Source organism: Electrona antarctica, assembly GCF_951216825.1.
Source record: "Electrona antarctica genome assembly, chromosome: 5".
Classification (NCBI taxonomy): domain Eukaryota; kingdom Metazoa; phylum Chordata; class Actinopteri; order Myctophiformes; family Myctophidae; genus Electrona; species Electrona antarctica.
In genome coordinates, this window is record NC_136810.1 from 48,827,355 (window position 1) to 48,852,756 (window position 25,402).

At 43.6% G+C, this 25,402-nt stretch overlaps 1 protein-coding gene across 2 annotated transcripts in view; it reads left to right on the forward strand.

The window, feature by feature from the left end:
• The window catches only part of mical2b (microtubule associated monooxygenase, calponin and LIM domain containing 2b), a 75,558-nt gene that overhangs the window by 22,073 nt on the left and 28,083 nt on the right, over positions 1-25,402 (forward strand). For both annotated transcript variants that reach the window (XM_079501663.1, XM_079501664.1), the window contains exons 3-16: positions 593-800; positions 2,055-2,171; positions 4,184-4,285; positions 5,445-5,600; positions 7,214-7,314; positions 9,652-9,909; positions 10,274-10,389; positions 11,151-11,277; positions 12,891-12,981; positions 14,706-14,853; positions 15,544-15,743; positions 17,600-17,679; positions 18,035-18,109; positions 25,207-25,347. In XM_079501663.1, the coding sequence (XP_079357789.1) occupies positions 593-800; positions 2,055-2,171; positions 4,184-4,285; positions 5,445-5,600; positions 7,214-7,314; positions 9,652-9,909; positions 10,274-10,389; positions 11,151-11,277; positions 12,891-12,981; positions 14,706-14,853; positions 15,544-15,743; positions 17,600-17,679; positions 18,035-18,109; positions 25,207-25,347 (1,920 nt within the window). The remainder of the gene's footprint in view (positions 1-592; positions 801-2,054; positions 2,172-4,183; positions 4,286-5,444; positions 5,601-7,213; positions 7,315-9,651; positions 9,910-10,273; positions 10,390-11,150; positions 11,278-12,890; positions 12,982-14,705; positions 14,854-15,543; positions 15,744-17,599; positions 17,680-18,034; positions 18,110-25,206; positions 25,348-25,402) is intronic.

Sequence of the window (25,402 nt, forward strand, 5' to 3'; positions counted from 1 at the left end):
GTTGGTGTGTCCTTGAGCAAGACTCTGAACCCAACCTGCTCCTGATGAGCCGGTTGCTGCCTTGCATGGTTTCCTCCACCATCGGTGTATGAATGTGTTTGTGAATGGGTGAATGTAATGCAATTTGGATAAAAGTGCTATATAAATGCACCATTTACCATTTGGGGCATATTCACACGTGTGAAAAAACATGGCAGATGTTATGGTAGTGTGAATGCTGCTACCGTTCCCCGAGCGGATCACCCAACCATTCCCGGGACCGCATGGAGGTAAATCTCGGGTACACGATTGAAGTGTACTTGGATACGGGCCGATGCAATGTGCAAAAGCATTGAATACAGTTGAATGAGGTGTACTCGGGTGCGGCAGAATCGAGGCCAATGTGAATCATGGCCAGCGGGGACCAGTGAATCGTATCTGGGAACAGTTTGAATCAAACAAACTCAGTGTGATTCTGCCCTGGTTATGCATACAGCTTGACTTGTTCTCTCACATGATGAACATAATGAAAGTCACCAAATGTTGTCTGTGTTCCGTCTCTGCCTTTTGGTTTTTGCTCACCCTCCCTCTCCTCTTTTTCAACCCTGTACAGTGTCTCATCATCGGCGGGGGTCCATGTGGTTTACGCACAGCCATCGAGCTGGCCCTGGGTGGATGCAAGGTGGTGGTGATTGAAAAAAGAGACACTTTCTCAAGGAACAATGTGCTGCACCTGTGGCCCTACACCATCCATGACCTCAGGGGCCTGGGGGCCAAAAAGTTCTATGGCAAGTTCTGCGCCGGAGCCATCGACCATGTCAGTGAGTGTTTTTCCCTTTTTCCTTTTTTTCAGTGCAGAAAGCAGTTAGGGATGTAGCTCTGGTCCATGAGTTATGGACCAGAGCTACATCCCGTGGAAAGGGGGCGGGAAATGGCTGTGAGACGGGCCTATTTGTCAGGGGAGAATTTACTTAGGAAATAAGTCCCCAGGACTTTTTGTGTTATGCTTTTAGCTCAAATGTCAATAAGGTTATTTATTTGTGCACTTTCAAATCCTCACAAATGTGTCTTTCTTTTGGGCAGTAATTTATTTATATTTAGTAATTTATTTCCTGTGTAACCAGAGTATTTTCTTCCGCTAGTCTAGTTGCTGCACTATGCAGCTCCATGGTGGGATGTTCCCATCATGCCCCACCTCTTCCTGTCCACAGTGTCCAGCATTAGCAACTTGTGTCACATATTAATATCTCCTCCTGTCATAGTGTGTGTCACCTAATATCTCCTCCTGTCATAGTTCCCTTATCACTAACCCGTTATTATATCAGCTAAATGTCTTCTCGTGTGTTCCTGTCAGATGCCCAGAAAAGCTACCAAAGAGACCAGCTGACTAATGACCATACTATACCAAATAGTTATTTGATGCACTCCTCTTTGATGCACTCCTCTTGCACTCCTTGAACTCCCTTTAGTCTACAGGAGCATAAGGCTATTCAAGAAGCATAATGTAGATACGCCCTACTTGTGCAGTTTTATTTATTTTTGAAGGAGCGCAGGGAAACTTGAATTGAGGCTGTAAAAGAAAAAATATCTACTGTATATCACATCATATATCCTTGTCATGAATCAACCTTAAAGGCTCCATTTTGACCATTCGTACTCCGAATTAAATGACCACTCAGAGTTTTGCAGTGTGGGGTTGGAAAGCTACCTGCCAGACGTGTCCTACAATTTCACAGCTCGATAACTATGTTCCAGTTGAACATAGTTATGGTATATTTTTATACCATCTTAAGCCACTACTGGCAAGGATGCGGCATAACTTAGTTTCTAACACCCTTCCAGGTGTCTCTGGATGACGTGGCCAGTGGCCTCGTTTAGGAATATGAATGGCAGCAGCCAGCAACCTTCGCTGATTAATAAGTATTGAAATAACTGATCTGAATTTGAAATACTCATTTGGATGATTTGATCTGTACCGTAAGATTTTCTTGTTTTATGTGGTTGTGACATGAGCACATTTTGGGGTACGTGTGTAAATCTCTGCACCTGTGCATGCATTTCCTTTTCGCCTCCAGGTATTCGCCAGCTCCAGCTCATGCTGCTGAAGGTGTGTTTGATCTTAGGGGTAGAGATTCACGTCAATGTGGAGTTTGTCAAAGTCCTGGAGCCGCCAGAAGAACAGCACGGTGACGGTGAGTGGGCTGAGAACTGTTGCCGGCGGACATGAAGAGTGATGAGTGACAGTGAGGCGTGATTATGAATCCCACCACAGCTCTAGGATAGGACCCGTCTGATTGGCTCCCGGGCAGGCCTAGATTTACTGAGGTTAGGTTTAGGCATAGTTGCAAAAACGAGAACTGTCAATCACAGCGACTGCTGCCTATAGCTGCGGTGGGCTCCATAATAATGTGACAGGCACACACAGTCAGGCTGTCCATGTCAGTCCACTGAGTGTCAGCGCAGTGGACATGCACGCACACAGTGGTGGGAAGTGGGAACACACACACACACACACACACACACAGAGTGTGCTTTGCACAACAACGCTATATATAGATCTGGTGCCTGCAGACAACGTATGTTTTGGTGAACCAAGGTTTTCCTGCAGACGTAACGAGGCCTTAGTGGAAGAAATCATAACGTCTGAAATACTATCTATTGATAGAACGGCAGTAAAATAGCACTGGAAAGTCACTATCAGCAAAGAGCAAACTCTAAGGGCCTCAGGAGATCATGAATGTCCTAAATACAAACTCTAAGGGCCTCAGGAGATCATGAATGTCCTAAATACAGATCATAGACGTCCTAAATGAAATGCAGATCATGGATATCCTAAATATACTAGGTGGTAACTGTCGCGCATTATCACTCCTAGCGAAGCTCCTTGCTTACTGCACACTAGCTACAATGTTATGATAGTCAGTGTGTCTTATATGTACATTGTGTCTTTATAGAAGAGCTGTAGAAAACTGGCAAGAATAGAAGACCTTATGAGGACTAGTATATAATAATTTTCACAAGAATACCGCTTCTCAAATCAGCGCAGCACTTCTAAATTACTTTAACCCATTTTGACCTGAGATCAGATTCTAAAAATGTCTTCTACGTCCTGACAGTTTTCTGAAAAAGCTGTTTCTATGTCAGTGGTTCTTCGATTTTTCAAAAATAGCAGACCTACAAGCGAGTGGCGCGCTACGAGCTTGTAGATTTGCTATAGATATGTAGATCTGCTAGATATAAACGCTATGTTTGCTAAGATTGAATATCAGCAAAAGCAGAAAAAACACCCTGCAGAACTCCAGATTAGATGAATAGTCTTTTAGGTGCCCAATAATGCAATAGGAATGAAGATGTAGCCAGCACACAATGAATGTCCTCTTTCTCGTGGTTCATTTACCTCCGTTAGACAGACAACGGACGCGTTTAGGCCTGCTGAGGAAGGCATATCAGGCCAAAACACGTCAGTTGTTTAACAGAGGTACATAAACCATGTGTAAACCACATCCATTGTGTGCTGGCTAGTGGCTACTGCTTCATTCCTACAGTGTGTTTGCACCAGAATAGGGACCTTAGGGTTCAAGTGATTAAAACCATTTTGACCTGAGATCAGATTCTAAAAATGTCTTCTACATCCTGACAGTTTTCTGAAAAAGCTATGTTTCTATGTCAGTCGTTCTTCGATTTTTCAAAAATAGCAGACCTACAAGCTCGTAGCGCGCCACTCGGTGGCGCGCTATGAGCTTGTAGATCTGCTATTTTTCAATAGCTAAAGCATAACATAATGCTAAGACCAAAAGGGGTTCCCGCCCAAAATCTGTTAAAACTATATCTGCACATGGCTCCAGATGTATCCTACCAAGCATCTGTAGAACTGGGAACTTCCAGTTTCTGAGTAGTGAAGGTAAACATTTACATGATATTTAACCCATTTAGGCCTGACGTCGAAATAAAAAAAACGTTCGCTCTGAAAGAATATATATTCAAAGATTTGTGCCGCATTTTTATGATTTTTCAAAAATAGCAGACCTACAAGCTCGTAGCGCGTATGAGCTTGTAGATCTGATATTTATCAATAGCTAAAGTATAACATAATGCTTATAGTTAAAACACCCACTCCAGAGTGGGTGTGGTTTAAATAGTATCCATATAGGACTGTGTGATATTCTTGGCCACGTGTCCAACACTTTGGTGCGTGTCTTTTTAGGTCCAGGTTGGCGAGCTGAGGTCCGGCCCGCTGACCATCCCGTGTCCGAGTTCGACTTTGACGTTGTGATCGGCGCGGACGGACGCAGAAACACACTGGACGGTGAGAGAGAGAGAGAACACGAGAGAAACAAACTTAACAAAGTGCATTTGTGAAAACCTCAGCTAAACGTGAGAATGAGATGGGCCAGGGGGGATTTTGTGGCAATGCAGAACATTTTTCAAATATGAGTGACATTGAGGACTATTTGTACTGGAAGCATCATGTTGCACTGGTGCTGTGGGCCGTTGGATAGAAGCATTTCCTGTTGACCTAGTTATAGATGGGGCTCAATAGAGTATGTGGGGTCAAGTCTGTGTCTGCACAGTGTGTGTGTACATGCATGTACTGTATGTGTGTATCTGTAACAAACTGCAAGCCAGTAATAATTGTAACTGTGGGAGAGTGTTAAGTTAAACCATTTGTCAATGTCAAGTCTTACCCCGAATGGTCGACGACTACTGATTGATGTGGTATGTGTGTGTTTGCGGTTGTTTGCAGACATACAGCCGTTCATTAGAACTGGTAAACGGCCAACTTCAGAGGCTTTAGTGACCCCTTATGGGCTTATGAGTGCAAATTGGTCTAAAGTATGTCAAAAGCTTCCTCCAATGTTTCTTGAAGTCCGTTAAGCTGAAAAAATGTGTTGGGTTTATAGGCTTTGAATTGTCTTATCTTCTTTTGCAACTTTTATTGGACCTTGCTCCAGCCTTGCTGAATGTGTATGACACTGTTCTAAGTAATAGTAGAAAGGTTTTGACAACATTTGTTTTTGTGAGGCTTTTTATCTGGAGGCTACAATAGAGAGTATGCGCGTGACATCATCATCAAACCCGGAAGTTATGCAGGAATGCCTACTGAGTGGCAAAAACTACTTTCTGGCCTTGACAGCCCATGCATCTAAACAGAAAAGTCCTATCTGATTGCATTAAACAACATTAAACAATGTTAAACTCACTTTGCATGTTGCTTTGCCACTCGATGTGCCATTCACTTTAAGCATGCGCATACTCTCTATTGAGTACCACAGACGAAAAACAGTCCAAATTTCATTCTGACCCCTCCACGAAAAGGCCTCGTTGTCCTGAACCCTTATCTATCATTTATACATTATGGATCAATAGTGTGGACTTAATGTCTGTGGCATTCAATGAACAGCCTATATACAAATGGTGTATTTGGTAATGGTATATTAATTTAGTAAATGGCCATTCCTCTGCAGGGTTCAAACGCAAAGAATTCAGAGGGAAGTTGGCCATCGCTATTACGGCTAACTTTGTCAACAGGAACACCACAGCAGAAGCCAGTGTGGAGGAGATCAGTGGCGTCGCCTTCATCTTCAACCAGAAGTTCTTCCTCGAGCTCAAAGAAGACACGGGTGAGTTGAAATTCAGTGGAAAAAATATACAAAAACTAACCACCCGAATAAATAGAAAACGGTATACATAATTGCAGCAGGGGAAGAAGATTGTGACATTTCTTCTTTAGGTGAAGAGACAAATTAAAGCAGCAATCCAGAACTACCTTTAGTGAATAAAACAATCTGTAGAGTATGTTAATACAGTATACAGTAACTAGCACATATTAAAGCAGTGGTTGTCTCCCTGCTGAGGAGGAATTAATCCATTCAGGCCTGACGTCGAAATTAAACAAAAAAAGTTGTCTAAATCATGACAATTTTCTGAAAGATTTGAGGCACATTTTAACGATTTTTCAAAAATAGCAGACCTACAAGTTCATAGCGCGCCACTCGGTGGCGCGCTATGAGCTTGTAGATCTGCTATTTTTCAATAGCTAAATTATAACATCATGTATGTAACCACCAAAAGGGGTTCCCGCTCAAAATGGGTTAAATGTACTATAGATTAAATGATTGATTGATTTATTAACGGTTTGCAGAATTACAGTACATTTCAAGTACAACTCAATACAAAGACTGTTAACTGTGAGTGGACGACACCATAAAGCATTACACTTGTTTACAATAGGGCTCACCATTTTCAATTCATCAATAAATCATCAATAATAATATATGAAACGTAAAACCTGCTGTACGTCTTAGATTATTTACAACTATATACATTAGGGGTGTCAAAAAAAATCGATTAGAATCGCGATTCCGTTATGAACGATTCAAACTCGATTCATAATTTCCAAAAATCGATGGTGTTTGTGATATGAAATGTAAGCTCACCCTAATCACAGTAAACATCATGTCTTCAGTCATTTTCAAGTCACTGTAGTCACTTCAGTTCAAGACTGGAGTAGATTGTGATGAAATCCTATGTATTGAATCGAGAATCATTTTGAATAGAAAATCGTTTTGAATCTGGAAAAAAAATGCTTTTGAATTTTTTTAAAATCGTTTTTGGATTGAGAATTGAGTTGAATCGAATCGTGACCCCAAGAATCGGAATCGAATCGTGGGACACCCAAAGATTCACAGCCCTAATATACATCCTTTATAGAGACAACTATATACATCCTTTATAGCAGGGGTTCTCAACGTTTTTGGCCGGGGACCCCCGGAAATGCTTTGGCAATGTCTCGGGCGCCCCGCCCCCTCCCGACCCCCAATATAAATTGACTGCTACAATAACCTTAAACCATTTTGGGCGGGAACCCCTTTTGGTGTTTTAAGCATTGTTATAATTTAGCTATTGAAAAATAGCAGATCTACAAGCTCATAGCGCGCCACCGAGTGGCGCGCTACGAGCTTGTAGGTCTGCTATTTTTTAAAAATCGTGAAAATAATTTGGGGACCCCCTAAAATAATTTGGCGACCCCCCGAGGGGTCGCGACCCACGGGTTGAGAACCCCTGCTTTATAGAGACAACTATATACATCCTTTATAGAGTAAATCTTATCACACCCCATACAGGATTACACACTAGTCCATACAGTGTCCTCTGGAGCATTCTCCCACCCTAGTTTTCCCATTCATTCAGCATGGTCAAAGTGAACTTTGTGTTCGGTGCTTATGTGTTCCAGGGATTGACCTGGAGAATATAGTTTACTACAAAGACCACACCCACTATTTTGTCATGACTGCCAAGAAGCAGAGTCTCCTGGACAAAGGGGTCATCATACGTGTGAGTATAGCTTTGCTTCCCTCCTCCTTCTCTTTCCATGATCGCCTCTAGTTTCCGGTGTATAATTATCGTATGCAATATCATACATCAGACACACGCATTCATGAGCCAGCGATACACCATCTGTATCCATACACACCTTTTCACCTGCACACATAGGCCTGACTCACACCTTCACAACAGATTGATGTATAGCTGATGCATGAGACTTATTGACTGATGCAAGCTCACAATGCATTTCCAATGGGAGTCACATGGTTTGACACAACATTTGTATTGCATGTGGGGGTGGGGGGCAGTCGAAACACAGCCGAAAGCCGTACAACACAAATGTTGTGTCAAACCATGTGACTTCCATTGGAAATGCATTGGGGCAAGATGTAAACAAACCCTTTCTTTACATCTAGCATGCATCAATGTTGTATGCTAGATCGAAAGGTGTGAGTCAGGCCTTAGTGTTCTCTCGCCCTTTCTCTCTCTCTCTCTCACAGGGTGGCCGGCGGCCAAATACATAATTCTTTGGGGGACCTTTGACGTGAAAAAGCTTTGAGAACCAGTCATAGCAACATATGTTTTTCACAAAACTGTTTGGATTTAGAAGGCTTTTTTAGAATTGACCTCAGGTCTTAATGGGTTAAGTGGCAGATCAGATCACAGCTCCAGCATGGAACTGAGAATAAAAGCTCTCTGGACAAGAACTGTGGGATTATAGCGTTGGGAACAGAAGTGTTGCTGGGCATGGAGGAATTTCTCCATGTAAGTGTGTAAGTGTGTGTGTGTGCACACATCTGTGTAAAGGCTGTGCTTGTATGTGTGCACAGGGTAGGGTAGTTGGTAGTCCGTTTTGTCATTGAGTGATGGACCTGGATAGGGGGTGTTAATGAAATCAGGTCGTAATCACCTCCCTCTCTCTCTCTCTCTCGCTATAAAACACAGTTCTCTCACACATACAGTTCTCTCTCTCTCTCTCTCTCTCTCTCTCTCTCTCGCTATAAAACGGTTCTCTCACACATACAGTTCTCTCTCTCTCTCTCTCTCCATGCCTCACTCAATCCATGTTGACAGTCAATCTGTTACACATACTCTGCAAGTCAGAGGCTGTCTCTGGGTGAGTGTCCATGTCCTCTACTGAGATTGCTTCAGATGAATGAGGTTATTAGGATCATGGTCTCTGGGTGAGGGTCTATGTCCTGTGTTTATATTATAGCAGATGAAGGAGGTTATTAGGATGGTCTCTCTGGGTGAGGGTCCATGTCCTGTGTTGAGATTATAGCAGATGAATGAGGCTATTATGACAGCATCCACACACTGGTGCCATCATATTATGAAGTTTGTTGTTAAACCTCACACCTTGCCCCCTGCCAGCCTAATCGTCTGTAGAGACACTCGCGTGCACACACTCTCTCTCACACACACACACACACACACACACACACACACACACACACACACACACACACACACACACACACACACACACACACACACACCACTATACAATCTCGTTCAACTGTATCTGTCTCTCTGGTCCTTTCCGTCATTCACTCACATGTGTGCTTGCGCACACACACACACACACACACACACACACACACAGTTGCAGTTAAGCCATGTGTTGGCAAATCCTCAGTGGCCTCATTCTCATCTCACATTCCCTGTTAGTGAAGAGTGATATCCCATTGCCTCAGCTGTGTGCGTGTGTCTGTTTGTGTGTGAGCCCGTACTGTACATGTGGCCAATTGACCTCACAGGCAAAGCCATCTCTCATAATAGCTCACTGGCTACAGTTACTAGCCATCCTGCTCTTTTTGCAGTGAAAGTCTTTTGTGAGAACTACTCTCTTTACATTGATTAGACAATCAGTCAATCGCTTTATTTATGAGTGGGAAATAGTTGATCTACAAGCTCACAACGCATCATGATGCGACACGTGAGCTTGTGGATCAGCTAGTGTAAGTATGCGGCAACACTGGCACGCAACAACATACATCATGCTTTATCCCCACCAGTGTTGATTTTGACAGCAAATTTAGATTTTAGTTTTAGTCATAGTCTCTTGAATAGTTTTCATTTAGTTTTAGTCACATTTTAGTCACCTGGAATGTGTTGGTGCAAGTCTAGTTTTAGTCGACTAAATATAAGACTTTAGTCGACTAAATGTACAGTTGATTTAGTCGACTAAAATGTATTTTGGCGGGCCTTGATGCCGTCGTAATGACAGATTCTACAGTACACTTGAGCTTGTAGACCTGCTATTTTCAGCAGAATCAGAATTGTTTGTCATAGTACGACGAACTCCACACTGATCCCCTTCCTCTTCCCTGTGTGCTCATACAGGACTACATTGAAACGGAGCGGCTGCTAAGCAACGCCAACGTCAACCAGGAAGCGCTGCTCTCCTATGCGCGCGAGGCGGCTGACTTTGGCACCAACTACCAGCTCCCTTCCCTAGACTTCGCCATCAGCCACAATGGGCAGTCGGACGTGGCCATGTTTGACTTCACGTGCATGTACGCTTCAGAGAACGCTGCTCTGATCAGGGAGAAAAATGGACATCAGTTGGTGGTCACGCTGGTCGGAGATAGTTTGCTGGAGGTACTGTACTTGTGTGTGTGTGTGTGTGTGTGTGTGTGTGTGTGTGTGTGTGCACGTGGCATCATCATCATACCTAGAAGTTATGCAGGAAAGCCTACTGAGTGGCAAAAAACTACTTTCTGGCCTCGATAGCCCATACATCTAAAAATAAATGTCCAATCTGATTGCATTAAACTACGTTAAATTCACTTTGCCTCTCACTTTGCCACTCGCTTTATGCATGTGCATACCCTCTATGGTAGGAAAGGGCTCATCTAGCGTATTTTCACAATATATGTGTGCATTTTGTGATGGGTTGTGCTGTTTATTAATGTTACTAATGGGTTCTGTGTCTTTACGCTGATGTTGTGTTCTGCACTTGCAGCCTTTCTGGCCTATGGGAACCGGTTGTGCCCGGGGTTTCTTGGCAGCCTTCGACACAGCTTGGATGGTGAGGGGCTGGGCACAGGGCCGGACCCCTCTGGAGATACTGGCCGAGAGGTTTGTGTGTGTGCTTGTGGAGGATTAATGAATGTAGGACTGGAGAAGCTTATACTGTAGTTTGAGGAGAAGAGAAGTTGGGAATGTTTAACGGCACATTTGTTTTAGTGCATCTGTGCATGTGGGTATTCATATTAAAAGCATATTTGTTTTAGTGTGTTCTTGTAATGTGGGTGTTTTTATTGGGTGGCCAATTATCACAATTGGCCACTCTGGGAACACTTAACCACATTAACCCAAGCTTACAATGCGTTTTGAGCTTGTAAGTCAATTCTTTTTTTTGCTATTTGTCGTATGATGAAGTGTGTATATATAGGCTTTAAGTGGTACACAGAAAATCAGATACAGGTTATATTGACTCATTCTCTGTTCATATTACATAGAAGTAACTTTGCTCATTTGCAAATATGAGGGGCCCAATCATAACACGACAAATGCATACACAATGTTTACAGTTGTCGACTCCTGTCTATTCATATATACTGTTGGTGGCGTAAAGTGAAACTGATGTGACAGTGAGTGATTTTGGCGAGTGGGCAGGGAGCCTGCTGGAGAAACGTATGAGGAATGGATTTAAGGAAGGAGGAGGAATGGAATATGGAAGGCGTAATTAGGGATGGAGGAAATGGGAAAGGGACCGGGTGTGCAGAGGCACAGTAATGATTAAGGACATCGGACGAGCATTCCCAGGAATGCTGGGAAGTGAAAAAAGAGCATATTATTATTTTTTGAATATCTGTTTGTGTTCTGTCCTTCCCAAGGGAGAGTCTCTACCGCCTGTTGCCTCAGACCACCCCCGAGAACATCAGTAAGAACTTTGAGCAGTACACCATTGATCCTGCTACTCGTTACCCCAACCTCAACTCCAGCTGTGTTCGCCCACACCAGGTCAGTCTTCTGGGTCTTCCTTCCACTAGTGTGTACAGTTTAATACGCAGAGTTAAAGATGGAGTGCTGTGATTTCCCCCCCCAAAATTTAAAAAGATAATCGGGTACTATGATTATACTACTACCGGTATACTAATTATGTTTTTATGTGGCCACACCCACCAGTTCATTAAGTATACCTGCACGGCAGTCCACTGAAAAATGCCCTGTGTTGGGGAGTCCATTGGGTAAAGTTCCTGCCCACCACCGTAGACATTATAGGTTAGAATAGTGTCTCAGACTTGTTCGGGGGCAATTTCCAGGGATGGGAATCCAACAGGGAAGGGTCGCTGCACTTGGCGACTACTATAGGTTGATCGGCGGGGTGTGGCACTGAGAGGAATGGGCTATGTGCCATGTGTGCATAACCATAGATATAAAAACCTAGATGCCTCATTCGCCGCTGCAGTTCATCGAAGCGACATGTGATCTTATGGAGGCCGCCATATTCAAGTTCAATATGGCTTAGGCACGGCATGCTGCCACTCAAAGTGACAACTGGCCAATCATAGCATGTCTTTTCCAGGATTAATCAGGAGGAAGTGATGTCACTTCCCCTGCTATTCATTTCAATGGAAGTTGCTCAGTGGTGTTTTGAAGCACCTGGAAGAACTTCCGCATTTTCGGGGTTTCCTTGTGCTAAATGCACAGGCCCGCCTGCAGTTCCAGCTCTGACCACTGTTTCGCTGCTTCAACGTTGGGCCAGCCTTTCTTTTTTTTTTCTTTTTTTTTTTTTATATATTTTTTATCCCACGATTTTGTAACCCATTTTCACCCCTGTGTCAATTATCTAATGTGATCCTGGGCTCTACACACCCTCCGCCAACCTAGTCCCCATATATGGGGGACATGGGGAGAGCAACGGACTTGAACTCATGCTTCCTTCATGCCTGAGTTTCCCTGGTTGGACATAGCGCATGGAAGGAACACGTTGTTCCAACCAGTTCCTTTCCCCTCCATCAGGCGCCCCGGCTGGCCAGGGGGAGGCAGTTTAGAGTCCAGGATTACTGCATGTTTTTTGTGAGGGTACCTACCCTAGGGGACACGGGGAGAACATGCAAACTCCACACAGAAAGGCCCTTTCGCCAACCCCGCCTCGCGTATGGGCACTGATGAGGAGGAGGAAACACGCCGCCAGCACCCACAGCGTCCCGAGCGGGAATCGAACCCAGGACCTTCTAGCTGTGAGGCGACAGCACTACCAACTGTGCCAGAAGACTGGCCAGTAGTCACTTTGAGTGGCAGCATGCTGTGCCTCTGCCAAATTGGAAACAAAAATGTCAACCGCCATACGATACACTTGCCCCAGAGCCGGAGGAGCCATCTACCTTTTCTATGTCTATGTGCATAACTGCTGTCTCGGGTTTCCAGAGGGTGGCATACGACGTTTACTGTTCTGGTTCAGTGTTTCCCATAGCTTTGTTTGATTGGCTCAGCAGCAGATTTGAACGTATGTGTTCCTTCATATATGTTTCCGGTTCATATCTTCTGCCTATGACACACACAAACTCGCACTTCTCATCTCCTCTCTATCTCACACTGCCACTACTTCTTCCTCTCGTCCTTTCTCCCAGGTGCGTCATCTCTTCATAGATGGTCAGCAGAACCCATGTCTTTCTGGAAGTGGAGGCCCCACCCATAGATCGGCCAACCTGGCCAGAAAAGGTGAGATCCTGACCTACATTATTGTTTATACTCTCTTCGATAGGTTGCAGTGATCTCAGATGGGGTTTAAGTATAAAGACGGTGGGTGACTAACCGTCTGATGGCTCACATGTGAATTAGACAGACTGATGGACTCAGACGGTAAATTAGACAGAGCGGTGTCATAAGAGGATTAGCAGAAGCCATTCAGTCATCACTGTATCATGGGCTCAAATCCTGATGATGTTTCATCCTCAGTCCAGTCTCCAAAAACAAATATGAGGCACACCACACACACACACACACACACACACACACACACACACACACACACACACACACACACACACACTCACACACTCTCACACACTCTCACACACTCTCACACACACACACACACACACACACACACACACACAGCTTATTTCTAGTAGTGTTATCATAATCATAAAATACTGATTCAGGCACATAACAGTAGGTAGTGACGGCAGTAAGTTCTGTCAGCCCCGTTGTCCATGAAAGCGTCCTGTGTCATGCCGTAATATTATCAGGCTTTAAATCACCTATAGGATCATCTCGTTCTTAGAGGCTTTTATGAGTTATAGGAATAATATGTTGAGCACTGCGTTGACTGTAAAGCCAAAGTAGCGTATCTCGCTTTAACGAGTAATACATAATTGGTGCTTTGTAATTTGGTCTATGTAAACTACAATATGGTCCAGTCAGTGTCATCCCTCGTAATGAATGAGCGAATAGCCCACCAGCCCCGACCGAAACATGAACCCTATCGTAGCCACAGGCCCGACACGCCTCAGTCCAGACAATGCGCACGGTATCACATTACGCCACATTAAGGTCAAAGATGCTGCTTGACAAAGACGTGTGCTGGCCTGCTGTGGTCTGTACTGTGTTGTGTTAAGAGGACTTTTTATCTATATCAGTGTTGTTGTTTCTTAACGACAGAATAGGTTGAGTCTTGCGACCCGTTTTCCTTTAGGCATCTGGTCACATTACATTTGCTCACTTTCAGCCCGGAGATGACTTATACTTGACTTATATGCAGCATCCCCACCCTATGTTATGTAACTTAACTTAAACCCGACTTTGGGTCACAACCCATAGTTAGAGAACTGCTGCTCTACAGCAGTGGTTCTCGAACTATGGGTTGTGACCCAAAGTCGGGTCACGGGAAGGTGCCGCTGGGGCAACCATTGGCAACCAAAAAAAGCCATAGAAATGTTCTCATTAATATGGGGTTGTGGTATAAAACGTTTGAGAACTCGAACCCCTGCCCTACCGTATATACAAATACGCTCTGAAAGAATATATATTCAAAGATTTGTTGCTGCATTTTCACGATTTTTCAAAAATAGCAGACCTACAAGCTCGTAGCATGCCACTCGGTGGTGCGATATGAGCTTGTAGATCTGCTATTTTTCAATAGCTAAAGCATTACATAATGCTTAGTTAAAACACCAAAAGGGGTTCCCGCCCAGAATGGGTTAACATACCAAATATCTTTGCTGAAAATCGCTGATCTACAAGCTCTCAACACTGTTATGACAGACCCATAACAGTGATGAGGAACAGGGTTCAGATGGAGTTAATTGAATTGTATTGATTTCGTATTATGCACTCTTCGTGCCCAGCCTGCACAGTCTTATAAGACGCCACATTCACAGTCGAAAAGTAGAAAGATAAAAGCCATTGACTTTTTTTTCTTCATGTGCCTTTTTTTTTTGCAGAGTCAGAGGTGCGCCCAGGCCGGTTGTTGATCTGGTGTCAGAAACAGGCGCAAGGTTACAGAGGAGTACAAATCTACAACCTCACATCCTCGTGGAAGAATGGACTGGCCTTCTGTGCTATCATACACCGCCAGAGACCTGAGCTGATGTAAGAGACCATGCATGCCACAAGCATTATTGCTGAGAGGAAAATTGTCTGCATCTTGACAGTTACTGCTAGAGAGACCTTGACTATAAAATGACTGAATGACAGAATTTCTGGACATGCAACACACACATACACATACACATACACATACATATATATCGTGCAATCTTTTCCAAAATGTCACAGGCCCAGCTGCCTTATCTTCATCTTAGGGCATGCATCTTAGGGCTGTGTCACGAGTTTTCATGCCACCTTAAAGTGGAACACTCGAGAGCGATACCACAGATGTTTCTCACGCTGTTGTATCTGTAAAAGTTCCGTCCGTAATGGAAAGCCACAGCAGCGATTGTTCATTGTACTTTCATTTATCTAGAACATTAGGGCATGGCCGGAGGCAACAATGCTACACAGGTCTTGCAAGCTTGGGCATCAAACCATTGACATGATGTCATTCTGGTCGACTTTTCCGACTGACTGAACCACCAAAGCATCTCATAGCTTTTATTCATGACATTCATGAAAGGGAGAACGGGGAGTAACCAGATGATGTAACCTCTGTCTAATATCATATCTCCATTCCACAATGCTTCAACGGGAACTCCTGTAAAAACTGTACCTTATGTGCCTTCTCCTGCTCTTGTCTTCCTTCCTTCCTTCCACATCCCTCCTTTCTATCTTTCCCCTTCTCAGTGACTACGACTCTCTGAACGAGGAAGACGTGGCGGGGAACAACCAGCTGGCATTTGACGTGGCGGAGCGAGCGTTTGGCGTCCAGCCGGTGACCACGGGAAAGGAGATGGCCGTGGAGGGGGACCCTGACAAACTGCTCATGGTCCTCTACCTCTCCAGGTTGCACGAGGCCTTGAGGAACTCGCCGGTTCACAAAACTGGTTAGACCCCCTGCTGCTCCTCTGACACTCCCGCTCTTAAAATAGACACGTGGGCAGCTCTGAATAAATCAGAAGCTGAACACGGTAGCTCTTAAGGGAGGTTTGAACTTACTTTAGGCTTTAGACAAAACCACTAGACTAGAGGTGCCCTGCCGTATATCTTCTTGACTGATTCAGGAAGCAACAGAAGCAGGTGCTGCTTACTGGCAGAGCAGCAATTCTAAAATGGCTTTGCGTCATAAATCGTTGGCAGCTGTGGGCTTTAGAGAGAGGTGTCGGGTTACTGACACAGTGACGTCTATTTTCTAGTTCCGTTTTCGTCCTGATTCCACAACTGATGTTTTGACATGATTCATCATGTTTTCATTTGAAATTTCCACAAATCATCTGGCTCCTGCTGCATCCAAATAGTTCACGCACGAGACCAAGAATGACCGCTGTTTATGAAAACTGAAGCCAAGGAACCAGTTTGAATATACACTAGAGTGTAAGACCATTCGTATTTTAATGACTGCGGTGCAGGAACTATTTTGTCTATTCAGTGGGATAGAGTTACATATTGTGCAACCCCAGTCAGTGGTCAGTGTCATGAGTGGAATGTGGGCTGTGTCCGTAGAACCCATATCCAGTCCCAACACGGTAAGCCCTGCTTTAAGCCACGTTAATTAAAAGCAGCCACAGTCATTTCATGTTTCACGTACCATGGACCTCTGTGTCACCCACGTGTCTGTGACTCCATCATTTTTTTCCTTTGAATGGCTGAGGAAATGATTTACTAGAGGAATTCCTCTCTTGGCAGAAAGGGAAGTGTGATTGCATAAGAGTTGGGATGTTTTTCCAGCAGTTACGATAAGTGTATGGAGTTTTTCCAGCAGTTACGATAAGTGTATGGAGTTTTTCCAGCAGTTACGATAAGTGTATGGAGTTTTTCCAGCAGTTACGATAAGTGTATGGAGTTTTTCCAGCAGTTACGATAAGTGTATGGAGTTTTTCCAGCAGTTACGATAAGTGTATGGAGTTTCTCCAGCAGTTACGATAAGTGTATGGAGTTTTTCCAGCAGTTACGATAAGTGTATGGAGTTTTTCCAGCAGTTACGATAAGTGTATGGAGTTTTTCCAGCAGTTACGATAAGTGTATGGAGTCTTTCCAGCAGTTACGATAAGTGTATGGAGTTTTTCCAGCAGTTACGATAAGTGTATGGAGTTTTTCCAGCAGGTACGATAAGTGTATGGAGTTTCATAACAGTCTACTTCCTGCCAATTGTCTGTTGCGCCTCAACTACAATAAATGATAATTACAAACCAGGGTTCAATCAGGGTTGAATCCAAGTAGACGACACATCGTCTGAGGTGTTCATATCAGATTGTACAGTACCCGTTCGAATATGAATTCTTTTTTTGCGAAGTACGAATATATTCGTACTCTCCAGCTATGGGATGTTATGCTACGTATGTATATATTCGTACTCCATATATAAAGTGGTTGAGCTCTAGAGCAGCTTTTGACATTGGTCCGGTTGCTACGTCACCACCAGCTATGGGATCTTACAACTGCTCTCCATTTACCTTGGTTACAAGCAGGATTTTCAAAGCTCCATAACTCTGAATCTAAGAGCGCTGTCCTTGGTCATCCATCCAAAGTGCGGATGTTATTTGTGACTTTGTCGCGCATCGCTCCTGACATGGTTACAGTGAGTGTGTGTGCAGGGGTCTACAGCGGGGAGGAAACTGATCCTCTTAAAGGGAACGCAGGTGCTGGCACAAGTTAACTACATTTATGCTACCAGCTAGCAGCACAGAAAGAATGAATACATGGGAATACATTAAATCTGATCACTATCTTCCCTGGGTTCTAGGTCCACGGGTGGCGGATGAGAACAGTGAGGATTATTCATCTAAATTGAACGACAACCAGCCCAGAAAGAGGATACCAAAGGTACAGTAAAAGTCTGTCATTTTTAATTCCCCTCATTGTATCAATCTGCCTGGCTTTTCCTTTATTTCCTCTTTTTATTTGATAGTACTTTTCTAACCAAGGCCTTTCTATTCATCCAACAGTATTCATTATTCAACACTATTCACTCAGTCAACTCTTGTGATTAGATTAGGTAAAGCTAACAGTGAGATCAAGACTTCTTTTGTAATATCCATGTTATCTAATCATTAACATTCTGTTGATGCTGATTGTTCAACTAAACATGGATGATGATATGATTATTGACAGGCAGGAGTTTATATTGTAGTGTGACATGAATAGATGTGTGTTAATTTGTTTCGCTGTGGCTCTGTAGGCACAGGATGACAATCAACTAGAAGACAATGATTCTAACAAGAGACGACGGAGAGCCAACCATTACCTCACCGAGGTTAGATACACTTTGCATTGAAAAAATTTTTACATTGTGTAAACGGTTTCAATAGCATTGCAATATAAATACCGCATACTATAGCCGACATACTGCCACATGCATGCTTACTGTACCTGTTCGGTTATTTGGCGTTGTTGGGCCCAGGCTCCGACCAGCCCTTGCACTAGGCAGAGTTAAAGGACTAACACGCACAGTTGAACCAAATGCTCCCAATGATAGCTTATATTCGATGAACTCAAACGTGCATTTTATAGGGTTTTATTAATTCATATTAATTAAACACTTACACTCATACATTCACACGTTCTGTTCACACTTCCCCTAACTTCCCCCAACACAAGATGACAGTATCCCGGATTCTGGATTACAGTCCTATTGGTACAGTTCTATCCTGACTCTGTCGGTAGGAGTTCTATCATTGGAACACTCTAAAACTCCCAGATCATGGTAAGCTTAGCTTGTCATAGTTGTTTCTCAGACTTAGTTCAGTACATTAATGGTACATTAATTAAGTGTACATTAAGTGTAATCATGTGGTTTTAATTCTACCTTATCGTTAATCAGATGGTAATTGATCAACGATGGGGAGACAAGAACACAGATGACATTTGGTTACCATCTAAACATCATATTACATCAATTATTAATAATGTACAATTATATATCGCATAATACATTATAGCATATAATATATAGCAAATAATTACCGCTGGTCTCTGCCTAGACATGTATCACGTTCGATGGTATTTGGTGAATCTAATTTACACTTTGTGCCATACAGAATAGTCAATGCAGCCCTCTGACTGATCCCACCTCCATACTGACACTTTCAGCCAATCAGATCCCACAGACCATCCAGCTTGCACCTCTGGCTACAGCAGCTCCTATTACAGTCCCTGTAATGTCTAACTACTTTAAACTGCTTAGATTATTACAGGTATTTATCATTTAGCCTTTTTACCAACCCAATATAACATAGGTTATTAGAACACATTTAAACAATTGAAGAGGAATTAGGTTACTTCATTACTGTATGTTCTAAATGGGTTGACTTTCCCTGTGGAGAGGAGTCAATAATGGCCTGTCTTCCAACAGGAGAAGGGCTGTAAAACCCCCAATGGAATGTGGAATGGAATGTGGGGACTGGCTCTCTCACCCTAGAGGAGCTTCTTAATCTCCAATCAATCTGACCCAATATATAATTTCTCATTATGAGTACAAATCTCGCACACCCATAATAAACCAAACACCCCTCACGTTTCAGTTATGAAAATTGATATGGTTATTCATTTTCCATAAACTGAAAGATTATTTTTGATATTAATTTTTTTCGGAAATATTATTTTTTGATATTTGGGCGTATGCCATTTTTAGTAATTTCGGAACCTGTTAAATAATACTGGATCCACATACTGAAGTTATAACATTATACAACTTTGAAAAACACATTAAAATAAACACAACCCATTAACTGCATAAATCAATAAACAATGAAAATAATAAAAGGTTTACATGCGTCGATATCGTGGACATTTTTTGTAATTATCCCAACGCACCCTTAAGTATTAAATTCAGTTACAGCTAATCAAACTTATGTATACTTGTAGTAATAATGTGATACAATGCATCTCCACTTTGTAGGAGAGTTGCTGTTTTCATGTCATGTCAGTTAGGGGTTACCTAACTGACATGAACTTTCGGTCACCTCTGTCCGTTTAACCTTATGGCTGTTTGCCTGGACAAAGCTTCAGACTTATCTAAACAACCCCCTTGGTTTGAGGAAGAAGGACAGTTTATTTTCCACACAAGACTGGTTCCTTATCTTTAAGAAAACATTCTTCCTGCGCTCCCCCCACCTGAAACGACTCTTTTGGTTGCAGAATGGGGCCCAGTTGGTAAACACATGTTCAGCAGTTTATTACCCCTGGTTGTGTTAGGAACCTCAAATTGTGATTTTAACAAAATAACCGATTTTGCATCTCAACAACTTGGTATCATTTGACTTTTGGATTTTTTACTTTGACTTTTACCAAAAGCAACCCAATTGAAAATTGCAAACCCTTGCAACATTTTAACCACATTATGTGTCTTTCACACATGCAGTCTTTGTGCCTGTGTGTGTGATAGTTTGTGCGCGCGCGCCCACGCGTTCACGCACAAAACCCACTTGCACTTTGAGAGACAATGTTCCCCCCTCCCAATCGAAGGAAACTTAATCATTTTACCAGCATTCTTTTTTACCTTTGTCCATAAGGACTTAATTGGCACAAATTAAATCCACTTCTGCTACTCGTTCTAGTACAGATATAATGAACCCACATACATCATCACATTTATATGCACTGGTAGACACACATCTCGTGTGTGAGCGTGTGTGTGCGTGCGCGTGCGTGTGTGTGTGTGTGTGTGCTGTTTGTGACATCTTGTTGTCACTGACCCCAATTGTTCCCTGCTGTAGGAACAAAATGGGTGGAGAAGCATTTCACATGCTACTCTCCTGTCCCAGTTCTGATCTCGCTGGCATGAAAGCGTTCTTCCATGGTCTCGTTCCTTTTCCAGGATCAATCAGAAAAGGCGTTATTGTGGCCTTCTTTTCAGCCGCTTTACACACTCGACACAACAAATGTGTCGACACTGCGGTTTTCTGTACCAGACTGGACTTTGCCATTCCTGGTTTGCCACCCTTCACGGGGGCAATCTTCGGGTGACCCCTCACGAAAGTCACCCCAGGGTGCTTGGCGTGTGTGTCATGCACCTCCCCCACCGCCTCTTGAACGCGTGGACTGGCACCAGTAATGCCACAAATCACGCTCGGCGTTTCTGTGGTGAGAAGGTTTGATGACTCGTCGGCCTTGCCCACGCCGTTTGTGGGCATGGCTCTGCTGATGAACGGTGAGGCGTAGGCAGCCTCCAGCTCCGGAAGGCCGCTCGCCTGTTCCGCTCCCGTTGACAGCTCTGCCTCTGCTGTCGGTTCCACTTCGATGTTCGGCCATTCCTCCTCTGTCGAAGGCTGCGGAAACGTCGTGTGGTTCTCAGGTGCGACGTCTGCCGCCCGTTGGTTTCCCTCAGCTCTGCCCGTAGCTGCTCTTGGCCTGCTACGGTGCTGACTGAGGGCTTGTCCTGTCGTGGGTTCGTTGCCCACGGTAGAGGGCTCTGGCTTCCCTGCATGGATACTGCAGGCACCAGGCTCTTCCGTTGTGACAGGCTCCATCTGCTCCCAGCCCGGATGACTGGTAGCCCTGTCTCTTCGCCCCTCTGGGGCGGTCCCGGTCCCCGCTGGCACCGTCTCCGCTCCGCCCGTCTCTGCGCTGGCGAAAGGGTCCGTGATGTCACATTTCGTGACGTCTGGTGCTGCGTCTGCGGGCTGGATGCCCCTCTCCTCTAGGGCTCCTATGTTCCTGCTCTCTGCAGGACACTCACAGAGGCCTGCTGTGACGACACCTCTGGCTACCCTGTCATTCTCCTGACAGATAGCAGCCCTGATTAAACGGTATCTTTCACTGTTGTACTGTTTAACATATAAATTCAGTAATTCATTTTCTATGTGTGCGAGTCTATCTTCGTTTTGTTCCTGAAGGATCATCTCGTAATCTACTGACGCGTCTATCACAGCGTCCATCGCCCTGTCCAGCTCAGCAAAACTTTCAGTTATCTCGCTGGATGAACCCCTGTCCATACAAAGATCCACCCTATAGGTTGTGCTATCAAACATAGCTTGAGCCTGTGAGCTCTGTATCTTTAAAGAAGCCATTTTTCCACCCCCTCTGTCCCTCCCTTTAACAAACAGTACAGGAACTAATTGGACTGGGTTAGTGGTTTAGTCGACTTTCACAAATCATTCATTCACTCAAGTAAATGGTTAGTTTTTTGGCCCAGCTTTAATTAGCGGACTCTGACATTATTTCTACTCAGGGAAGCCCATACTTCCCTACCAAATAAACCTTTTTATACTATAACCTTTTTATATTATATAGATTATATATAATATAAGTATATAGATTTATATTGGCCGTGGGCGGTCAAACTCTTAGCCTTCCGTTAAACCTGGATTACAGGTTTTGCTAGATGCGTCACGCAACAGTTATTATAGACACGCCCTTCCTTTATGCGCACTTCAAAGCGCGCTTTCAGCGTTAAACATTATTGACTGGTAAGATTATTACATCGCCTTTAATGCTGAGTTTAGAACCCTATTTTGTTCTAAACATTTATCACCGCTATTAATTACTACTTTGGTAGGTTATACCGCATGACAGTAATTACCAGTCCCCCTGGACATTGCATGACAGAAAGAGGAATTTCCCCCCTCCTCACATGCACTAAATGCTGTTCTTCTTGGTGCGGTCTAAGCACCCAGAAAGAAAACACTTTTATTGTGGTTACTATAAAAAGCACCTCTCTTGGTTTAAACGACCGGCGTCTTATCCGGTCTCAATTAAACTTTATGTTTGGTTACAAATAGTCTTAAATAATCAGTTTCCTAAACTGACCGTCGATTAGGACTTTGCCCTATCGAACAATGACTCCCAAACCATTAGCTAAACGCACAGTCACTTTTTGTGGCTCACGGTTTTAACTGTCCGTTTCAGCAGATGGCCCCATAACCACACAAAACGGTTTAACGGTGTCGCATTCATTAGTAGCACAAATCAAACGGCATGCCGTCACGGCAGCATTTATAGTTGATTTAATCCTGTGGATACTAATGACTGCGGCATGCGCTGCTATCAACGCACGGCTTGAATTTCAGTTGAATAACGTCACACCAGAAAAACCACAATCAAACGGGGTGCCGTCTTTCGGCCCCCAATTCTGTCTGATTTAATCCTGTGGTTATTAGTGTGGCACGATTCAACTCTGCGTGCTGGTCCCAACACAAACCGTCTCAGTTGAACTATATTCTGAATTAAACAACAACTTTAAATTGCAGATCCCTTTAGGGACTGCTATTTAAAGCCCTTTACAACGCGGTAGCAATTTAAACTGTAATATGTCAAACGGTTTCGGTTCAGACTATATTATATCTTAAATATGCCCGGGCGCGTGTATTACTGCACGCTGATCCCAGCGGCACTTTCTTTCTGTTCAAACTATGGTTTAAACAGCTCGCACGGCGGCGAATTAACTTTCGCTCGGCGGCGAATTACTATGCACTGATCCCAATGCACAGCACAACTGCCTTTAAATTGCGGTCACTTTAGTGACCACTAATTTAAAGTTCTTTAAACGCGGTAGCGATTGAAACCATAATATGTCCAAACGGTCTCAGTTTAGGCTATATTATATCTCCAACCGCCCGGCCGTGATGTAAGCTGTGCGCTGAGCGCACGGTACAGATCTTGTTTCAAGTCAAGTCACGTCAGTGACACGCTATGAATTAAACTGTGCGCACGGCTACGCAACGAATTAAACTATTCGCTCCGCGATTTAAACTCCGTACATTAGGCCCTTTAGTGGCCGTACGGTTCCAAACTGTGCACTCTAGTAGCACAGCGCTTTAAACTGGTATATGGTGAACTGTTTAAAGCTAGTCGCTGCACGCAGCGATTTGAAACTAGTAATATGCCTAGATTATAGGCTATACTACGCTTCAAACCCCCAGCAACGATTTAAAACTGTAATATGCCTAGATTATAGGCTATATTACGCTTTAAACCCCCCGCAACGAATTAAAACTGTGCGCTGATCCCAGCGCACGGTACAAAACTCTTAAATCTGTATTAATTAGGCCCTTTAGTGGCCTAATTAAGCCAGTCGCTGCTCGCAGCGAATTAAAACTGTAATATGTCTAGATTATAGACAATATTACGGCACAACGCGTGTGCACTTCAGTGCACAGCGAATTAAAACTGTGCGCTGATCCCAGCGCACGGTACAAACTCTTAATTAAATCTGTATAAAGTAGGCCCTTTAGTGGCCATACGAATTAAAACTGTTCGGTTATTTGGCGTTGTTGGGCCCAGGCTCCGACCAGCCCTTGCACTAGGCAGAGTTAAAGGACTAACACGCACAGTTGAACCAAATGCTCCCAATGATAGCTTATATTCGATGAACTCAAACGTGCATTTTATAGGGTTTTATTAATTCATATTAATTAAACACTTACACTCATACATTCACACGTTCTGTTCACACTTCCCCTAACTTCCCCCAACACAAGATGACAGTATCCCGGATTCTGGATTACAGTCCTATTGGTACAGTTCTATCCTGACTCTGTCGGTAGGAGTTCTATCATTGGAACACTCTAAAACTCCCAGATCATGGTAAGCTTAGCTTGTCATAGTTGTTTCTCAGACTTAGTTCAGTACATTAATGGTACATTAATTAAGTGTACATTAAGTGTAATCATGTGGTTTTAATTCTACCTTATCGTTAATCAGATGGTAATTGATCAACGATGGGGAGACAAGAACACAGATGACATTTGGTTACCATCTAAACATCATATTACATCAATTATTAATAATGTACAATTATATATCGCATAATACATTATAGCATATAATATATAGCAAATAATTACCGCTGGTCTCTGCCTAGACATGTATCACGTTCGATGGTATTTGGTGAATCTAATTTACACTTTGTGCCATACAGAATAGTCAATGCAGCCCTCTGACTGATCCCACCTCCATACTGACACTTTCAGCCAATCAGATCCCACAGACCATCCAGCTTGCACCTCTGGCTACAGCAGCTCCTATTACAGTCCCTGTAATGTCTAACTACTTTAAACTGCTTAGATTATTACAGGTATTTATCATTTAGCCTTTTTACCAACCCAATATAACATAGGTTATTAGAACACATTTAAACAATTGAAGAGGAATTAGGTTACTTCATTACTGTATGTTCTAAATGGGTTGACTTTCCCTGTGGAGAGGAGTCAATAATGGCCTGTCTTCCAACAGGAGAAGGGCTGTAAAACCCCCAATGGAATGTGGAATGGAATGTGGGGACTGGCTCTCTCACCCTAGAGGAGCTTCTTAATCTCCAATCAATCTGACCCAATATATAATTTCTCATTATGAGTACAAATCTCGCACACCCATAATAAACCAAACAGTACCACTCTGTCTGTTGTTTCACAGCAATTGTCATGTCCGAGTGCACCCCCTGTGGGTGAAGAGGGAGACCTGCGGGAGAACAAAGTGCGCTCCATGGCAACCCAGCTGCTGGCCAAGTTTGAAGAGAACTCCTCGACGACAGTGGCAGCGCTGCAGCGCAGCAAGGTGAGGCACACAGACATCTGACACAACATGAAGGAGAGAACTCCTCGACAGCAGC